The sequence below is a fragment of the Misgurnus anguillicaudatus genome, chromosome 11 (assembly GCF_027580225.2).
Source record: "Misgurnus anguillicaudatus chromosome 11, ASM2758022v2, whole genome shotgun sequence".
Classification (NCBI taxonomy): Eukaryota; Metazoa; Chordata; class Actinopteri; order Cypriniformes; family Cobitidae; genus Misgurnus; species Misgurnus anguillicaudatus.
The window spans coordinates 14,535,924-14,556,292 of record NC_073347.2 but is presented as its reverse complement, the minus strand read 5'-3'; the positions used below and the strand labels follow the sequence as shown (position 1 = coordinate 14,556,292).

At 41.9% G+C, this 20,369-nt stretch overlaps 2 protein-coding genes across 8 annotated transcripts in view; one reads left to right on the top strand and one right to left on the bottom strand.

The window, feature by feature from the left end:
* Positions 1–645: 645 nt before the first annotated feature.
* On the bottom strand, positions 646–9,139 carry ky (kyphoscoliosis peptidase; the record flags this gene model as incomplete). Its single annotated transcript, XM_055170936.2, has 6 exons — positions 646–4,552; positions 5,112–5,302; positions 7,963–8,154; positions 8,231–8,348; positions 8,579–8,693; positions 8,774–9,139. Coding segments are annotated over 6 exons (2,307 nt in total), but the record flags the coding sequence as incomplete, so codon positions are not given.
* Positions 9,140–16,809: 7,670 nt separating this feature from the next.
* The window catches only part of slc4a11 (solute carrier family 4 member 11), an 81,045-nt gene continuing 77,485 nt past the window's right edge, over positions 16,810–20,369 (top strand). For 2 of the 7 annotated variants that reach the window (XM_055169993.2, XM_073873096.1), the window contains exon 1: positions 16,811–17,033. In XM_055169993.2, coding sequence (XP_055025968.1) covers positions 16,973–17,033 — 61 coding nt within the window. In that variant the 5' untranslated portion in view covers positions 16,811–16,972. Of the gene's footprint in view, positions 17,034–20,369 lie in introns of all 7 variants that reach the window. The other 5 variants (XM_073873097.1, XM_073873098.1, XM_073873101.1 and 2 more) reach the window with 4 other exon arrangements.

Here is a 20,369-nt window from a genome sequence, read left to right as displayed (position 1 = left end):
TCTACATGTACTGTAGTCAAGCACCGTTCTGTGTGTCAAGTTGCGGTCCACCATACACGCATCTTTCTCCTAGAGTTCACCTTATGGGTTTCAACCCAGCCTGTGGTACCTCGGGTTCACCAAATGGTTTCATATGGTGGCTGGTCAACGTGCCCATCCGCACACGACAAACACATCCCCGGACATTTATGCAACACACACTCGGCTCCGATGTGGGTCCAAAACACAATCAAACTCTTGTAGATACAATACCCACATTTCTTTCAACTTACATCAGACTCGCTTCATCTCTCCCTGGGGATGGTACCCACCCTTTGGACACATAGCAGCCATTGTTTCTCATCGGTTGGAGAGCCGAGTTCAAGGTTTCGTTTCTGGTGCGCTGGTTGTTATAATGGCATCATGTAAACACAACTCAGGCCTGTTTGTACTTTGTAGCTCTATATAGTAAGTTAAATGAGTTTGGACATGAAGACAATGGTGTGTACATCAGGCCATTCATTTATATTATTGTCATTTTCCAGCATCAAAGCATTTTCAAATTTGTTAATATTTTGTACATTGTTTTTATAATTGAATGTGGCAGGTTTTTATTCTTGTGATCACTTCAGGGGCTGCTGTAGAAAAGACATGAATTGCACAATGTGAAGTTCAGAATCAGGTTATTTTAATAAAGACCCCAATATTTTGAGGATGGGGATACAGACTCTCAGTTGCTACATACATTTCAAGTTCACGCTTTACAGATACTGAGATAAATGTCATAAAACACATTGTAAAAATATGATTCGATATCACACCTTATATTCTTAGACAATGTTTTTCCTCTGGGATACATTCACACAAGCTACAACTGCGTCATTTCAGAAAGGTTGAAAATACTTATTATTTATTTGGCACTTAGACATACAGTACTGTGCAAATGTTTAAGGTGTAAGCTTGTGAATAAATACATTATGCAATGAACAATTCAGATGAATGTTATAGTTTTGATTGTTAAAGCTATTTAAAAGTGCAAGTTATGAATATTTGGTGTGACCAGCACCACTAATCCTAGGCATAGGCTACTTGTGCACAGTTTTTAAGGTAGTTGGCAGGAAGATGTTTTAAGAACTTGATATAGTTCAGGTTGTCTCTATGTAATACCAGAGTGCTAAGATCAGGGTTCAACGGAGACCATGTTGCAGCACTCATTGTTTATCTTTTGGCTATAAATAGTTCTCTTTATGAAGCGCAAATCTAGTGCATTTCATTTTGACACACTGAAAAAGAAGATACAAAATAACCATCTTAAGACCAATGTTGTATGTTAAAAACATTGAATGTGTAGCTGTAAGTCTTGCACAGTACTGTATGTGTTTTGTAACAAATGTTTCCAATACTGCTGTCATTACTATCATAAAAAGCATCTTGAATTTACAATTAATGTGAACTTTCTTGACTAGTATGTAGTTTCTATGAATTATAAAAATGAAGTTGGAATGACTTAAAGGGAAAATAGGCTCATTTTCCAGCTCCCATAGAGTTAAACATTAAGTTTTACCGTTTTAGAATCCATTCAGCTGATCTCCTTGTCTGGCTGTACCACTTTTAGCATAGCTTAGCATAATCCATTGAATCTGATTAGACCATTACCATACATAAATGATAAAAGACTTTAAATATTTTTCCTATTTAAAACTTGGTTCTTCTGTAGTTACATCGTTTACTAAGACCTGACGGAAAATTAAAAGTTGCGATTGTCTAGGCCGATATGGATATACTCTCATTCTGGCGTAATAAACAAGGACTTTCTGCCATACCATGACTGCATGAGGCGCAATGATTTTACCCGAAAATAGTCCCCCTTAGTGGTCCCCCATCAAAAACTTAAAAAATAAATGTTTAAAGGGACAATAAGTAGGATTTAACCCATCTAGTGGTGAAATTGTATTTTGCATTCAAACGAATATTGCTCTCTAGCGCCTCGCTTTTCCAAATGAGTGTTGCAACTATGGTAGCCGTTATGTACTCACTGATCTCCTTGTCCGTTTCAGCTAGTTCACGTATTCTGAATGAAAACGCTTGTGGAAACGCATTGGTGGGCTAGTGTTTTTTGTCCCTCTCTGCTATTATAGTTTATCAATACGGCGGAACGGCATGGAAGCCTCCTTGGACTTACCCGTTCAATGTAAGTAAAGAGTAGAAATTCTAAGCTTACAAAGAAAAGTCAGATCACTGGCACATTTGACACCAACTTATTTATGAATAAAGACATTGATTTTGATTAATAAAACACTTAAAATCCTACTTACTGTCCATTTAACTCTAGAGAAGCTGGAAAATGAGCCTTTTTTTTAAGTGGAGTGTCCCTTTAAGCTAATCCAATTTTATTTTTATAATTTATAGCAACTCCTCACTAGAAAGTTAAAATTAATTTTAAATTCAAGTTGATTTAACTTAAAAATGTAAGTATAGGTTAACTATAGAGCCTAGCTAACCCACTTCTAGACAAAATATACTTGAATTTCGTTGCATGTCGGTTTTGCCAAACTACCTTGCAAAAATCAACATTGAAGAGCAACAAATGATTGCAAGGTATTAAATTTCGACCAATGTTCGAATTGAGGGGGGGGCTGGGGTGGTCCTGCACCTCCTATAAGTATTCAGGGACCCCCTATGAAGCACAAAATATTTATTTTTTTATTAAAAATAAAATACTACATGAATTTAAAATGCTCATGCTGTGTTGCCACAAAGTGATACTGTCCATTACTTGTCCCAATTTAGCAATAAACGAATCCAAAAGATTTCTGTCTGAAATAAATGTAAACTCTTAAGTGCAGCTCACGCTGTTTTCTGGAGAAATTGACAGATTGTTAGATTTAAGATTGAGTTAGGGGCTTTTAAAAAAATATTCTTAAACTATTATTTCACACTAATTTGAGGGGTAAAAAATGGCTAATGTGTGAGTTATGGGTAATGTGGGGTTTCTTTAATTAAAAGGTGATCAAGGACCATCGAAAAATGTTGATCCTGGATCACATCTTACTTTGTGAAATCATGGCGACCCTATAATGGAGGGGGGGTGGCCTATGGTTAGACATCTACTAAATGTTTACCTACCCATAAAAACCCCAATTTTGGGCGGCTATTGGACATCTTTAAAACGCAAAATGCTTGCGGTGTAAGAGCTAAAAAAGTTTTAGGTAACGTTCCACTGCAGTGTTTCCTCTACAGAGATTGGTTCACAGTTCATTCTCCAGGTTAAGAACATCAAAGGTCATGAGAATATCCATATTATTGGTTTCCTTGGTGACAGCAGCAAGTTTGAGCTGTGTGGCATTTCCAGTGTGAGCCTCACCTTCCCAAACTTGGCTCTTATTCTTCTTTAAATCTGTTCGATTCTCCCCCACGACACACACCCTTTGTGCGTCGGGCACCCGTACGCGAAAACCCACCAAGCTTTGGGGAGCCAGCACACCTGCACGTGGCTCCAGCAACACGCATTTTCTCCCCCATGCCAAATACACACAAGGGAACGGATCTACATGCTTATCGCACACATTTCGGATAATGTAGTCACACAGCAACATATAGTCTTGTTGGGGGGATTTGCGTCCATAAAGCCCAAGGCGATAGACTCCAGCTCCAGGCGTACACACGCTCACTGTTACCTTAGTGTTTGTAGATGTCAAAAACACATATCGGGAGAGAGGGAAACGTGCGTCCTTGTGATATTCGCTGCAGAGCACCGGGTGTATTTGAAGGTCTGGTGATGCACAGTGGAAGGTGATGTTGCACCGGCCCTGTGGTGCGTTCACTATCGCCCCCGTGTGGCTGAAGTTGGAAAGTCCGGCTTCTTGTGTTCGCGTCCCTGGACCACACCACAGGCCCAGGTTGGCGGGATAAAGCATGTTTTGATTTATCCCTCGGCCATGACAGTGCAACAAGTAGTTTCCAACGTTTTCAAAGGTCTCGCTTGCGTTGTCGTAATCTCGCACGAATGCTGACAATCGATAAAATCCTTTGTGCGGGCAAATGACATTGCACACCAGCTGGTCTGATGCTATTTGATATGCAAGGCAGCGCTTTGCCATAGCAGCGTCGAGCTGATGGTGTACAAGTTCACACACCATCATCAGAGGTCGTGTTGTTTGTAGGATCACCTTGCACTCCCCATCCTCACCCACCTTTAGAGTCTCTTCTCCTTTAGCACTGCAGCCCTTGACTCCTAGTCCCAATGCCCCGGTTCTTAATCCCCAGCTTTGATAGGGGTTATCAGGCAACGGCTGCCTCTGGTGGATGCTCGGACACTCCAGCTCAAGAGAGCAAATCCAGCGCAAATCACCGGACTCACCTTCTCGGCGGGCAAAGAGTTGCACCTCGTAAGCTCCGGGTTCGGGGGGAAGTAGACGCAGCTTCATCCCTTGATGGGTGACTGATAGAAGACCACAAGAGCTGTCAACCTGCTCCTGCTTTGGAGCTCCTGTCTCAGGGTCCCGCTGCCTCATCTCATAGGTGAAGGTCAGTGGACTGGACAAGGTCATGGACACAATCGCTTCCCCTTCGTCTGAAGAAAACAAAATTTGATGCATTTACAGAACGTTACATTAATGTTGTCCCTTCCTCTCGAACTCTCATTTGTACAAATACAAATAACAGACTTTTTTCACATGGTTTTCATAGACTTTGTTTCTGAGGGATGTTTGAAATATAACCAAAATGTTTGTACAGAATAAGATTAAACTCTCGAAAGCGGAGTGACAACTGGCCATTCAGACCCAAAGGGTATCAGTAGATGCTGTCAAGACATTCACTCGATCACTAGTGTTTCCACTTAACAAGCTTGTCTGTATTTGCTGCAGTTCAGGCTATAGAGGATATTCAGGAAATGTTGGTAACAATAACTTTTTTCCCATGAGACGGTCTAATCTCTGCAGCAAACAGTCTAATCTGTTTTTTCAGAGCTTCTCAACACGGGCCGATGCCAGCAGCCGGCTAATATCTCATTACAGTGTGACAGACATTGTGTGCGCTTCACTAAGCTTCCATTTTGTGTTTGTGAATTTATTTTAGCTTGTATATGTGTAGTTGTGTTGGTGGTGTGGGCTCTGTGTGTGTGTGTACACCTGTGGTTGTTTTGTACTGCGTGGGTTGTATGAGGGTCAATCCAAATTGATAAAATGCTGAGGTCTTCATGGGTCTCATTTCAAACTCTTCCCTGGAGATGGGTGTGCTAAGTAGTTGCCACGTCTGGTCATCGGGGAAATGCGAGTTTATAAACTCACTGGGTTCAGTAAGGAAATAATAGTCATCATACCTGCAACAGACAGAACTAAAAAAAATTTATCTTAAGGGTGTAATACACTTTAAATTTAGACCATTTTACAGATTTTTCTTTTATGCAATGATAGTGTATAGGGACCAGTGACAGCCCTTTGGTCATCATTAACCTTTAGTGTATGAAAAACAACAGCTTGGACAATAGGCTTTATGCCCAGCTGCACCACCTCCCGAACCCCAGCCAGCTCCTTGTTACCTGTCTGCCATCACTGGACAAACTGATCAATCCAGGTGTGCCCGACCTCAGTAGTCACAAACAAACTGATTAATCCAGGTGTGCCTGACCTCAGTAGTCACAACAACAATAATCAGACACACCTGGACTAATCAGCCCGTCCAACAGCTAATGTCAGACAGGAAACAAGGAGCCGGCTAAAGCCCAGGAAGCAGTGCAGCTGGGCACAAAGCCCACTGACTGAAATGTTTCTCCGGGCGGCACAGTGGCTTAGTGGGTGCTGTTGCCTCACAGCAAGAAGGTCCCCAGTTCGAGTCCCGGCTAGGTCAGGTGGCCTGTCTGTGTGGTGTTCGCATGTTCTCCATGTGTCAGCATGGGTTTACTCTTGGTACTACGGTTTCCTCCCACAGGCCAAAAACATGCAAATTAAAGATGCCAAATTGTCCCTACCCCAACCTATGTATGGATCAACTTGTCTGAAAAAAAACTTTTGTATGGATTAACTGGCATGAATATACTTGTAGATGCTGGAATAAAGAAGGAACAAATGTTTCTCACATTTTTTTATCTAAAGCTGTATGTTTTACATTACATTTATGCATTTGACAGACACTTTTTTCCTAAGTAATTTAAAGTGCATTACATTGCACAAAATATAATTGTGCAAAAATATGAATTTCTTTTATTTGAAAATGTGAATGTTTTTATTATTTGTGACCCTGGACCACAAAATCAGTTATATGGGTACATTTTTTGAAATTGAGGTGAATAGATCATCCGAAACCTGATTAAATAAGCTTTCCATTGAGGTATGGTTTGTTAATATAGAATAATTTGGTTGAGATACAACAGTTTGAAAATTTAAATACATTTTTATATATTTGCTGTAGGAAATGTAAAAAATATCTTTATAAAACATGATCTTTACTTAATATCATAATGAATTTTTTTGCATAAAAAGTCTGTAAATTTGAAATCTGTTAACATTTTTTATATATTTACTGTAGGAAATATACAAAATATCTTCATAAAACATGATCTTTACTTAATATCCTAATGATTTTTTGCATTTTTGGCTATTGATGCAAATATACCAGTGCGACTTATGACTGGTTTTGTGGTCCAGGGTCACATTTTTTAAATGAATAACTTGGATGAAATAATGAAAAAAGAGCAGTCAATAGGAGCCCATAATAGATGGTAATTCTTTAAATATTGTTTTTATTTATTTTGGATATTTGTATAGTCAAAACATAATTCCCAAAGTTGCATTTGTGTTCACTATTATTCCGAAATGTGAAACAAATACAAATGAATACTACTTAACTGTTTTAAAAATTTTGAACGGTACACAATGTAAAAAAAGATTTGTTGATCCAACTAAAAAAAAAGTAAGTTACCTGGATGACCCCAAATCTTGAGTTAATTTAATTTATAAATATTAGTTAACGAAAAAAATAATTGTTTAAATTGTTGTGTCAACTAATATTTTTTAAGTTGAATTAACTAAAAAATCAAAGGCAACCAATTAACACACTTTTTTTAAAATAAACAAACTTTTTTACAGTGTACTGTACCAGTGGCGGCTCGTGACTGCTCATTCGAGGGACGCTTATTCAAAATAAGTGTTCGGAGTGTCGTGTGTGTTGCTTGCATTTTCAAAATATGTGTTTGTTGCGTCATGTGAACCATGTGCATCACGTGTCCCGTCAAAACAAGTGCCTGCTGCACACACGTCAAAACTGTTTATGATAATGCACATGTTCACAAAATACATGCAAGACACTCCCTTAACAATAAACTTTGATTACACATGAGATTATGCGAGTATCTGGCAACCACGAGCGTCTTTTTAATTGTACACCCTTTAGACACATGTGCAGCAGGCACTTCCCTCGACAAGACACGTGATGCACATAGGACCACCCGACGCCCAGAACACATATTTTGAAAAAGGAACCACACACATGACGGGTTACATACATGATGTGACGAGCTTTGCATCGAGCGCCCTTCAAAAAAAAGTCACCGGCTGCCACTGTAGTGTACATCAGTGGTTCTCAAACTGGGCCACGAGATATTGCCAGAAGGGCCCCAGTTTTATGACATTTTATAAAATATATTAATTTATCATGATTTCTGTGTAATTAAACTGTTACTAGCAAAAACACTACGTTGTATAATTTTATATTTTTTTATTAAAATGTTGAGTTTAGAACTGTTTTTTGTCATAAATTTTCTTTGGAGGGGAGCCGCGAAGGAATGCACCATACCCAAGGGGGCCGCACGCTGAAAAACTTTGAGAACCACTGGTACATGATGACAGAATATCAAGTGTAAGCCCATGTCTGTTCTGTATTGCATTATAAACGACCCCAGGACACGCAAATGGAAATCCAACAGCACTCGGCATATATTTATCTGTGTATATTAGTGTTTATGATGTGTATGCATAACCTGACCTCTTCACAAATGTTTGGGTTTTCATGTTGACAGTGCCAGCGCCCCAGCAAGCATCAAGCAGCCACCACTGACCCCCAACGAAGACAGCATTCCATTCATGATCGGAGTGCTTCTCAGCTAAACTGTCCCCGGCCTGGTATCCCATGCCTTTGCTGTACCCACTCACCTCCACACACTCAATACCCACATCCCTAGAGAAAAGGTGAGAGTTCAGAGGCGCCAGCTGTGTGCTGCTTGTATGTATATATAACCGTTGCAATTTGTTACCTGCACATTTCCACACAGAGGCAAGAATATCCACTACATACACCCTTTCCCTGCCTTATGACCTCATCGGTCGAGCAGATCTTTTCAGAAAGACCAAGGTATCCCTCTAAATCATACTCTGTGAACACAAACACTTACACTTATCGTAAACAAATGCATTATTAGGAAAACAACTGATTTATGCTACAAGGAGCTCTTCCTTTATCTGTTGAATGTGCTATAAGTCACATGTGAATTTACTGTAAGATTTTTCATTAAATATGGAAATGAGATTTTACCAAAAAGGCAATACTGTACAGTCACTGTTTTTTGCAATTTGAAATCAAATACACATGCATGTACAATTACCAATATTATGGCATAGCCAGATCCATATAGCCCTGAGTTTTTCCAGATCACTTCTGCATCCTTCGGTGACTGCACGTGCAATATCCCGAGCGTTGAATATTTCCTGCTCCCTCAGCTAAAATACACACATTTGTGGATGGATGCATTGTTTACAAAAGCAACTTACAGGTATCTTTTATCTGTATCATCTGTTACCTTTTTTCCTTTCTCAATGGCGAATGTGTCTATCTTGTTAAAGATCTCAGTACTGGAGAACAGCAGTTTTCGGGGTTTCCTCTGAGAGGAGCAGACTGCAGGTAGATGCGTGCCAGGGCTGCCGAGGGGTTTTACAATCTCTGCCTGTTTTTTCTTCACAGTGCTTCTCTTGCTTACACTGACAGACTTTGCTGCACTTTCTGCAGACAGCTGACGCTTAGTGCTTGGCCGCTGATCTTCACATAACTTCCCTTCGTGATTCTCCAACAACAATGGTACAATGGTGAAGGGCTTTGGATGATTTTGCTCCTCTGACTGTAAACCTCCTGGGTCGCTCTTGTTATTCAGACTGCTTTCTGTGGTGTTTTCTGTTCTAAATTTGGTCTGAATTTTATGAATCTTGCATTTCACCTCACTGTTTTCAAACTTCAAGTCAAGGTTATATTTCTGCGTGTCATTGTCTGTGGTTTTTGCAGTGTCCTCTGGTTGGTTGCTCTTATTTGATGCGACTGGTTGAGCAGATGAGAGGCAAGGGAAATGTATAAACCATAATATCTGTCATCTTGGTTTATACATAACAACCGATTAGATATCAGTACATATAACTGCCTGTTAAGTTTATTGTTTCAAAACACACATTTGGAATGCAATTAGATAAAAAAATCTTACCTTTTGCAATTGTGCAACTCATACCTCTGGACTGTCGGTCACTGTCAGAATGGTTTTATAAAAGATTTGTCTTCTGTTGTGGGGGTCTGTATATATATATCTATTTTCTACTCCCTGTGTCCACCCCTGTGAAGGGATAGCAGGCTAAAAATACACTTTGACTTATCATGACAACCAATGAACTCAAAGCTACTAGAGAGAGAGGGAGAAGGAAGGGCATCAGATACTGGCATGGTATTTCCTAATTAAAGCATTACGCAGTAAACATGTTTATCTTGATCTTAATAAGTATATTGTAAAGAATATATTCTAAAGATATGAAACATCATTTCTGTATAATTTGTATACATTTTGTTCGCCTGTAATAAAAATAACTAAAATGTAAATCATTGCTAATCTCTTCGGATACTGTCACTATGTGCAGGCCAGTAAAATAGTGTTTAGGACCATACATAGACAGATTTCCTCCCAAATCCTCCTCATTGGCCCATACTCCATGTCAGAGAGCCTATCTGGGTCCCTCAGGCTGGGTCCCCCTTACGTCCCCCCTCTGGCAGGGTAAATTACCCCTGACCAATTACCAACGACAGCCTGCCAGAGTGACAATTGCAACACTTGTGTATTTACTTATGAAGGTCTTCCCTCTAGGTTTTAAAATATACATTCTCTGTGCATGGCATATTTCGGTTTCTTGCTTCTTAACATGAAAGGCATTTCTATGTAGGCTACAATAAGACTTACTGTATGTAGCCCCAGGCAAAAGGAGTTGGCAGAGTATTACAAAAAGACAAAACTTTTGTGCTGAGACAAAAGACCAAGAAGTACAGTGATCATTAATATACAAAGATTTATGGGTAGTTTGTTCTGTCTTCCATATATCTTATGTAAACAGAACTTAATAACAGTGGTTTTTAAATCCTGGTCCTGGAGTACCGCATCACTGCATATTTTGGAGGTCATATTCGACTCTCATATGCATCACTACAGTAGAGCACCATAATCTAAACTGTACGAATTTAGGAGTCATCCCAAATGTTTAATGCTATCTCATAGGAATTTATACATATTTTACGAGGTGGCTAATTCATATTCATTCGTGAGACTGTAATTGTGCATTTTTGTACAATTTTCGTGTTTCATTATTGCTTTTTTATGATAATCGTGCATTTTTGGACACTAAACTTTGTAATATTATATATGAATTAGCTAACTTGTAAAATACAGTATGTACAAACAGCCTGACAACCACCAATAGATGGTCCATGTGTTAACATTATTGCTGAACCTGGGACAACATTTTCAGGTTTAAGGAATATGTTAACAGTTAATTAAGATGTGGATTACAACCAACAGGTGTTTCTAAACATATAATTTCCCATTGAGTTTAGGAATAGTATGGTTTAGGGCAGGGGTCTCCAACGTGGTGCTCGCGGGCAGCAGGTAGCCTGCACAGAGTCTGTGAGGTGCCCGCCAAAGCACATTCTATAGTTTCAATTGTAATATTTATTACATATTTGTATATTAGCTTGGCTTGGTTTATGTATGTTCACATTTTAAACAATACTAAAACTGTCACGGTAGGAAAATCCATTGTTTTCCTCCGTGTCATGTTTGTGTGTGTGTGTTGTTCACTTACCCTGCCATGTGCTCGTTAGAGCGATCCCTTTCACCTGTGTGTTGATTGTCTCGCTCCAGCTGTTCATCATTACATCATCTCCATAAAAACTCACCTGACTTTCTGTTCCCTGCCAGATTCTATTGTTTGCTCAGTCTCCGTGTTGCTTGGTTGTTCCCTGTGCTCTGGATTACGTGTTTCAGTTGGATGTGTATTGTCGTCGTCGTCTTCGTGTGGATGTTCCGTGTCAGCCTGGATTTCACCACTGCTCACCACTCCACCAACGTCGCACTCAAAACACCAACTTCCACCGTAGTCATCGTCACCATTGCCAACAACAACACCGGACTGGATTACTTCCGCATTTGACTTTGAATTCTCTCTCTTTGTTTATATTTAATAAACATTGTTTCATTTTTACACCTGCGTTTGCTTCCGTCTTTACAAGTCATTACAGAAGAATCTGGCCAACATGGAAGCAGCAGGTGGCCAGCCGATCTCCGGGTTGGAAGAGTTTCTCCAGCGATCTCTGGCTCGTATGGATCATCAGGATCTAACCATTGAGGACATGCGGAAGGCCGTCCAGGCAATGGTGGCGAAGGTTTCCGAGCTCTCTCAGCGATCTCCGAACATCACGCCTCCCACTGCGCCACCCATGCCGCCCGCACCATCTTCACCTCCAGGGGGTAGTTTCATCCAGGAACCGAGACTGCCGATCCCGGAGAAATATGCCGGTGAGCCCAACTACTGTCGTACTTTTCTCTCTCATTGTTCTCTACATTTCGCCCAACAGCCCCGGACATTCTCGCTCGAGGAGACCAAAGTGGCGTTCACGCTCTCACTGCTCTCGGGCAAGGCTGCCCTCTGGGGGACGGCGGTATGGGAAAACCACGACAGCTGTTGTTCCTCGTTCGCCTCGCTTTCCGAAGAAATGAAGAGGGTTTTCGATCGCTCCGTCGCCGGGAGGGAGGCCGCCCGGCTCCTCACGGATCTCCAGCAGGGGGAGCGGTCGGTCTCGGACTATGCCATCGAGTTCCGTACCCTGGCGGCGGAGTGCAGGTGGAACGAGGAAGCGCAGTGGGACCATTTCCTGCATGGGTTGGCGGATCGGATCCATCGAGAGATCATCACGGCGGAATTACCGAAGTCGCTCAACGGTCTGGTGGACTTGGCGATCCGGGTTGACGCACGCCTATCTACCGTTGCCAGAAGGAAGACTCAAGTTCTGCCCCTACGTCAAGCGGAGTCCACGGATCCTCCCATCGAAGTTTCCGCCGGTGGTCTCTCAGATCCGGAACCCATGCAGGTGGGTCGAGCTCGGTTACCCTGGAAGGAGAGGACTCGGCGGAGATCCTTGGGTCTTTGCCTATACTGTGGTGAGTCGGGTCACCAATGTCAGAGGTGCCCGGTAAAAGACCAAGCCCGATAGTAAAACAGAGGCTACTATCGGGCAGGATCTCCGCAAAGAAGACCTCTACTACATCCACTCTCCTTCCGGTGAGACTACGGTGGTCCACTATGTCACACTCGGGGCACGCACTTCTGGATTCGGGGGCGGAGGGCAACTTCATCGATAGCTCACTAGCACGTAAGCTCAAGTTACCTTTCACTGCACTCACCCACCAGATTGCGCCCTTCGCCCTCAATGGACATCAGTTACCCACTATCAAGTACACCACAGCACCTATCACACTCATCACTTCCGGAAACCACACAGAGACTATTTCATTTTTTATTACTGACACTGCTCTCTCTCCCATAGTTCTTGGTCATCCGTGGCTTCACTCCCATAACCCAAGAATTGACTGGAAACTGGGTTCTGTTACCAGCTGGAGCGAGGAGTGTCATAAGTCCTGTCTTGTCTCTGCTTGTGTTTCTGTGTCTGAGTCTGTGTTTCAGGGGAAAGCAGTGGATTTGTCTACCGTGCCCGCGGAGTACCATGACCTGAAGGAGGTGTTCAGTAAGTCGCGGGCTGATTCTCTTCCTCCTCATCGTCCCTATGACTGTGCGATAGACTTATTGCCAGGTACGTTTCCGCCTAAGGGCAAGTTATACTCTCTGTCTGTTCCGGAGATGGAGGCCATGGAGAAATATATTTCTGATTCTCTGGCAACGGGGTTCATTCGCCCTTCCTCATCTCCAGCGGGGGCGGGGTTCTTTTTTGTGGGGAAAAAGGACGGATCCTTGCGACCTTGTATTGACTACCGAGGGTTGAACAACATCACGGTAAAGAATACTTATCCTTTGCCGTTGATGTCTTCAGCTTTCGAGAGGTTGCAGGGAGCGTCCGTTTTCACTAAATTGGACTTACGTAATGCATATCATTTGGTTCGCATCAGGAAGGGGGATGAATGGAAGACTGCGTTTAACACCCCTCGTGGCCATTTTGAGTACTGCGTGATGCCTTTCGGTCTCACGAACTCGCCGGCAGTCTTCCAAGCACTCGTTAATGACGTGTTGCGAGACATGGTAGACCAGTTCATATATGTTTACCTGGATGACATATTGATTTTTTCTTCGTCTCTCCAGGAACATTTGCAACACGTACGACGAGTGCTTCTGCGGTTGTTAGAGAATGGGCTTTTTGTCAAGGCGGAAAAATGCGTTTTTCATGCACAGTCTGTTTCTTTTTTAGGACACATCATTTCGACTGAGGGTGTTCGCATGGATCCTGAGAAAGTTAAGGCTGTGGTAGATTGGCCATCCCCAGAGTCTCGCAAGGCCCTGCAGAGATTTCTGGGGTTCGCCAATTTTTACCGGCGTTTCATTCGCAATTTCAGCCAACTAGCCGCACCTCTGACCGCTTTGACTTCCCCTGGTTTGACGTTCAGGTGGTCAGACGCAGCTGAGGCTGCGTTTGCCAAACTGAAAAGCTGCTTTGTTTCAGCTCCCATTCTTGTAACCCCTGATCGTTCACGTCAATTCATAGTGGAGGTCGACGCGTCAGAGGTGGGGGTAGGAGCAGTGTTGTCCCAGCGCGCATCCTCAGACGGAAAGGTTCATCCTTGCGCGTATTTTTCCCATCGTTTATCTCCTGCGGAAGTTAATTATGACATTGGCAATCGAGAGTTGTTGGCGGTCAAGCTAGCACTGGAAGAATGGCGTCACTGGCTTGAGGGGTCGGGTGTACCTTTCATTGTATGGACGGACCATAAGAATCTCGAATACATTAGAACTGCCAAAAGACTTAACTCCAGGCAGGCTCGGTGGGCATTGTTTTTCGGACGTTTCGATTTTACTCTTTCTTACCGGCCGGGTTCCAAAAACATCAAACCCGATGCTTTATCCCGTCTTTTTGAGCGTTCCGATCGTACTGCTACTCCCGAGCCTATTTTACCAGAGAAAATCATTATCTCTGCGCTCAGATGGGAGGTCGAATCGAAGGTTTTGACAGCCTTAGAAGGGGTAACGCCCCCGGCTCGCTGCCCACCGAACCGTTTATTTGTGCCGGAAGGGTTACGGTCAGACGTTCTCCAGTGGGGTCATAGTTCCAGTGTTGCTTGTCACCCAGGGGTTAGTAGAACTAGGTTTCTAGTCAAGCAACGATTTTGGTGGCCTGGTATGGCTCGTGACGTCCACGACTTCGTCTTGGCTTGTTCGGTTTGTGCCGTTGGTAAGACTTCCAATCGTCCTCCAGATGGGTTACTGTTACCGCTGTCTGTCCCTTCGAGACCCTGGTCCCACATTTCGCTAGATTTTATTACCGCCCTCCCACCCTCTAAGGGTAATACGGTGATTTTGACCGTAGTGGACCGGTTCTCGAAGGCGACCCATTTCATTCCCTTGCCCAAATTACCATCAGCCAAGGAAACAGCGGTAGCTGTCATTGACCACGTCTTCCGAATACATGGCCTCCCGACAGACGTGGTCTCTGACAGGGGTCCCCAGTTTGTGTCCAAATTTTGGCGAGAGTTCTGCAAATTGCTAGGGGCGACTGTTAGTCTTTCATCCGGGTTTCATCCCCAGAGCAACGGTCAAACCGAGCGAGCCAATCAGGACGTCGAAAGGGTGTTGCGATGTCTGGTTTCCAAGAATCCTTCGTCCTGGTGTCAGCAACTCTCAATTGTGGAGTACGCACACAATTCTCTGCCGGTGTCATCTACGGGCATGTCTCCATTTAAGTGTAGTTTAGGGTACCAACCACCTAATTTTGTCAGTACTGAATCCGAGGTGTCGGTTCCCTCCGCAAACGCACTAGTCCAGAGGTGCCACCGCACCTGGATCAGAGCTCGCAGAGCTCTGCTCCAGGCAAGGTCACGCACCAAGGCCAAGGCCGATCGCCACCGGTCGAAGCCTCCCCGATACGTCGTCGGTCAAAGAGTGTGGCTTTCTACCCAGAATATTCCGATGCGTTCCGTCTCGAATAAACTTGCTCCCAAATTTATTGGCCCGTTTTCTGTTACCAAAATCATTAATCCGGTAACAGTGCGTCTTAGCCTTCCTCCTGCGTACAGGAGGGTTCACCCCGTCTTTCATGTCTCCAAAATTAAACCGGTGATTTCTTCCCGTCTTAATCCGCATACCCCGGTTCCCCCTCCGCCTCGTATCGTTAATGGGGAGACCACTTATTCGGTTAACCGTATTCTGGACTCCAGACGGAGGGGACGCGGATTTCAGTACTTGGTGGATTGGGAAGGTTACGGTCCGGAGGAGAGAAGGTGGGTTCCTGCTCGGGACATACTGGATCACCGCCTTATTGATGAGTTCAATCAACAGGTAAAGCAGGCTGGGAACGCCGAGGGGCGTTCCTAGGGGGAAGGGTACTGTCACGGTAGGAAAATCCATTGTTTTCCTCCGTGTCATGTTTGTGTGTGTGTGTTGTTCACTTACCCTGCCATGTGCTCGTTAGAGCGATCCCTTTCACCTGTGTGTTGATTGTCTCGCTCCAGCTGTTCATCATTACATCATCTCCATAAAAACTCACCTGACTTTCTGTTCCCTGCCAGATTCTATTGTTTGCTCAGTCTCCGTGTTGCTTGGTTGTTCCCTGTGCTTTGGATTACGTGTTTCAGTTGGATGTGTATTGTCGTCGTCGTCTTCGTGTGGATGTTCCGTGTCAGCCTGGATTTCACCACTGTTCACCACTCCACCAACGTCGCACTCAAAACACCAACTTCCACCGTAGTCATCGTCACCATTGCCAACAACAACACCGGACTGGATTACTTCCGCATTTGACTTTGAATACTCTCTCTTTGTTTATATTTAATAAACATTGTTTCATTTTTACACCTGCGTTTGCTTCCGTCTTTACAAGTCATTACAAAAACATATTAACAAGTAAAATAAAATAAAATCAACAAGTAAAACTTGATTTAAGTTGACTTTATCAAAAAGTAGCCCTCCAGATTGTTTTATCCATTGTGGTAGACCTTGCTCACAAAAAGGTTGGAGATCCCTGGCTTAGGGAATAGGGATTTCCTACAAAAAGGCTGTTCCAAGGTCAGCAAACTACATGAAACCAGCTATGTTGTCACAGAAATTCTATAAAATGACAAAATCCATTCAAGCATTGCAGAATGTTATTCTTTGAAGTTTCAATTGATTTCAAATGAGCAAATCCAGTTTTTAAGGAATAAATAAATGATTTTATGAATAGTCTTTAACCAACAAGACGTTCGTATGGTAAAAGAAAAGCAGCATCTTCATATTTTCTCAAGAATATAACCAGGGGAGCGCGCGTGTAATGGTGGGTCGTGATTGGTCGAGGTTTCAGATTTTTTTTGTCCGCTCCTGCTGTCATGCACACCTGCGGAACAGTCGCGTGCTCCGCTAGTGTGACTGCCTGGGTTTCAGTCAGGAAAAAAGACGAGAACTTGACTTGTTAGTTTGGATGCAAATTTGAAATAACTGACAGAAAAGCGTACACGGGATGTGATTTAAGGAATTACAAGTGCAAACTGCAAGAAATCATCATGAAAAATGATAAAGACGGGAAAAACATGCGACGCGTGACTGTTAATCGCTTTGCTGAAGGTAAGAACATAAAGTTGGCAAACTTGATAAAACTCATGAAAACGGGGAAAAAAATGTATATGTCTCATGCTATATGTGAATTTGTACTTGACGACACATATAAACATCCCGCTTATGTTAATGTTAGTTTTTATTTTGCACTTTTTGCTAAAGCTTTACTTAAAATTGCCGTAGTAACCAGTTTTAGCCAAAGCATCACAGATAGCCAACTATAACAACAACTGAGGTAAATATGGCATTTACCGTAATGACCTCTTTTATATGACTTTTTAATAGGATTTTGCTTTCAAATTGTTCATATTTTTCTGTGCTAACAGTATAGATGTGGCGAAGACTGTGGTTAACATGGTAAAACTTTATAATCGCATTTTTACATAAACCCAAACTGTAGCCTTTATTATCATTGTCTCATTATCCAGAACATGTTATCTTACTGTTGCACAAGGCCATAACTAGTGATACTACTGTCTAACTTAATTATCTATGTGAATTTTATATCTATATCTGTTTTTTTACTGATTTGGACAGACATCTTTCCTTATCCGCTTTTTAGAATCACTTCTTAATATATTAGCACATTTAAATGAAAGTACAGTAACTCAGTATCAGCTTAATTCATTTCACTGATGTTTCTCATGATTAAGGTACATTTTCTGTTCCCTATCGAGACTGACACAACAAAAAAGGATGAATGTCCCAATAGCTGACAATACAATAGAGCTGAACATAAGCTGCCTGGGCTCATGCTCTTAGGGTAATGAGGGAAGAAAGGACTGCATAAAGACTCATCTTTCATTCTGCTGCTCTATACTTGTCAATAGTCTTTTGATACAAAAGCTATGAGGTTGTGATCAAAGAAAACACTGTGTTTTATCCTCCTATACCACATATTTATTTAGCATATAACCTCTTTTCAAGGCATTATTGTTCTCTCATAAAGACTAACATGCATTTCAGTTGCAATTTAGATTTTTTGTTCATCTGACAAGAATTAGAAAGGTCGCATGTAGACACAACAGTTAAGTGTTGAACTTTCTTACTTAATCTCTTGACCTTGAAGCTCATAAAAGGCTTGCAAGTGAAACAAATAAATCTCGTTTCTGTGTTAAATATCATTTTATTGTCACATCTATCAGACTGGTTCAAGATGCTGACTTAAAAAAAGATAATTGTCTCCTCATCCCTGATCTCACTTTAAATATGCATGTGCACACTCCTTTACAAGCATGCACATGTACACACATACACTTACAAATACTTGTAGGTGAGGGTCTGCGGGAAGGAAGCTCCACCCTTTGTTGTTCAGTCAGTTTAACTGTAGGCTCTTCCTGGAGATACAACACAACTATGTGTGTTTGTGTCTGTGAGACAGACGCAGAAAATTTGGTGGTGGTCAAAGACAACCACAGATGAAATTATGTAGACATATGCGAAACATTAACTGAATTAGTTAGAACATACCAAATTTGATTTAATATTAAATCGAATGAAAATAATGCGTAATAAATGTTTCATGATGATATTGATGTTGCATTTTTAAATAATTTCTATGCAATCTTTATTGGGGTTTTTTTTTAGTACAGGTGTCGTAAGATACACAAGGTCTAAACAAAGTTTTAAATATCTACAAAGCAAGTTCGCAGAAAAGCTTAAAGGACAAGTTCGGTATTTTACACTTAAAGCCCAGTTTTCAGATTGTTTGTGGTGAAATAAAACGGTTTTGACTGAATTTTCGACATATGCGGCTGCCCTGAGATTTTTCGCTTGTTTGCGTTTCAACTCACAGCTTTACAATGGGTTTAATGGTGCACTGGAACAATCCTTCCTGAAATGCATTTAACTTTCGTTTACAAAGAGGTGAAACTCACCGAGTGGTCAGGGGTGTTCACTGATATGCTCACACAAAAAATCGCTGCAAAAGATGCTTTCCAACAGCTGTTTTAGCATTCGTTGTTAACATGTGGACCTATTTTTCCAAACGCCTCGCACCCGTACATTCTTCCGCTTAGAGCTTGAATAATAGACACTCCAGCCCAGATGGTGGCGCTAATCCGCCATTGCCAATTGCAAGAATAGAAACAAAGTTCCCGGCGCGGAGTAATACCGTACCTCACAGCACATCTAATACAAGTCAATGGAGTTGGCAAAAACTACGATAAAACCTGTTGGAATGCGTATTTTGCAGCGATTTTTGTGTGAGCATATCAGCGAACACCCTTGACCACTCGGTGAGTTTCACGTCTTTGTAAACAAAAGTTTAATGCATTTTAGGAAGGATTGTTCCAGTGCACCATTAAACCCATTGTAAAGGTGGGAGGTGAAACACAAACACGCGAAAATTCTCGGGGCAGCCGCATATGTCGAAATTTCAGTCAAAGCTGTTCTATTTTATCATAAACAATCTGAAAACAGGGCTTTAAGTGTAAAATACCGAACTTGTCCTTTAATGTTAAGCCCTGGGGTCTCATTTATAAAACTGTGCGTAGTGTCCTTACTAAACGTCTACGTACGCACAAAAGCCAAAAATGGCATACGGCAAAAAATATTAAAGCTCACATAACACACACTGTTTCTGCATTTCTGATGTTAATCTGGAGTACCTATAGAGTAGTATTACATCCTTTATATCTCAGAAGAGTCTTTAGTTTAATCAGATTTATAAAAGAAAGATTAGCTTAACCGATTCTTTCCGATAACGTACGAAAAAATGAAAAAGGAGGAGTTACTTCCATGGGAGGAGCGAGTACGAGTCATGCAACACTATACAATACTGTTTAACTTATGATTCACTACATGTTCGTGTCATTTATATAGTATGCACGCACCTATTTCCAACATAAAACAGAAGTCTTACTTACCGCATGCAACTCACTTTTCGAAGAAATCCAGCACATCAAACACACACGCAAAACTCCACTGCTACCCCGGATAATAAACTATATCCATTGTTTCCATAAGGCTGGCTTTCTTCTCCTTACATCCAAAAACATTCTTCTTCATTAATGCCATTGTTGAGCTTTGAAATTAAACAAGGCTGTCGCGTGATGTGATGTTTGTAAGTTCTAGCGTCTCCCGCTGATTGACGGGTGGGCTGGGTTTTCCGGGGGAAATGCCCATAAAAAAGTGATATGTATAGAAACCCCTAAAACTTCAGCTGGACCCGTAGTCGAAAAAAAACTTTCCGAAACTTGTACGAACCCTGGCGAAGTGCATTCGGCACAGAAATACTCCCAGTAACACGTCCAACTGCTTTTTTGAAACTTTGCCTACGTTTAGCATGAGGAAACAACTCTATAACAGTGTTAATAAGTCAGAATGCATAAAATACCATTGAAC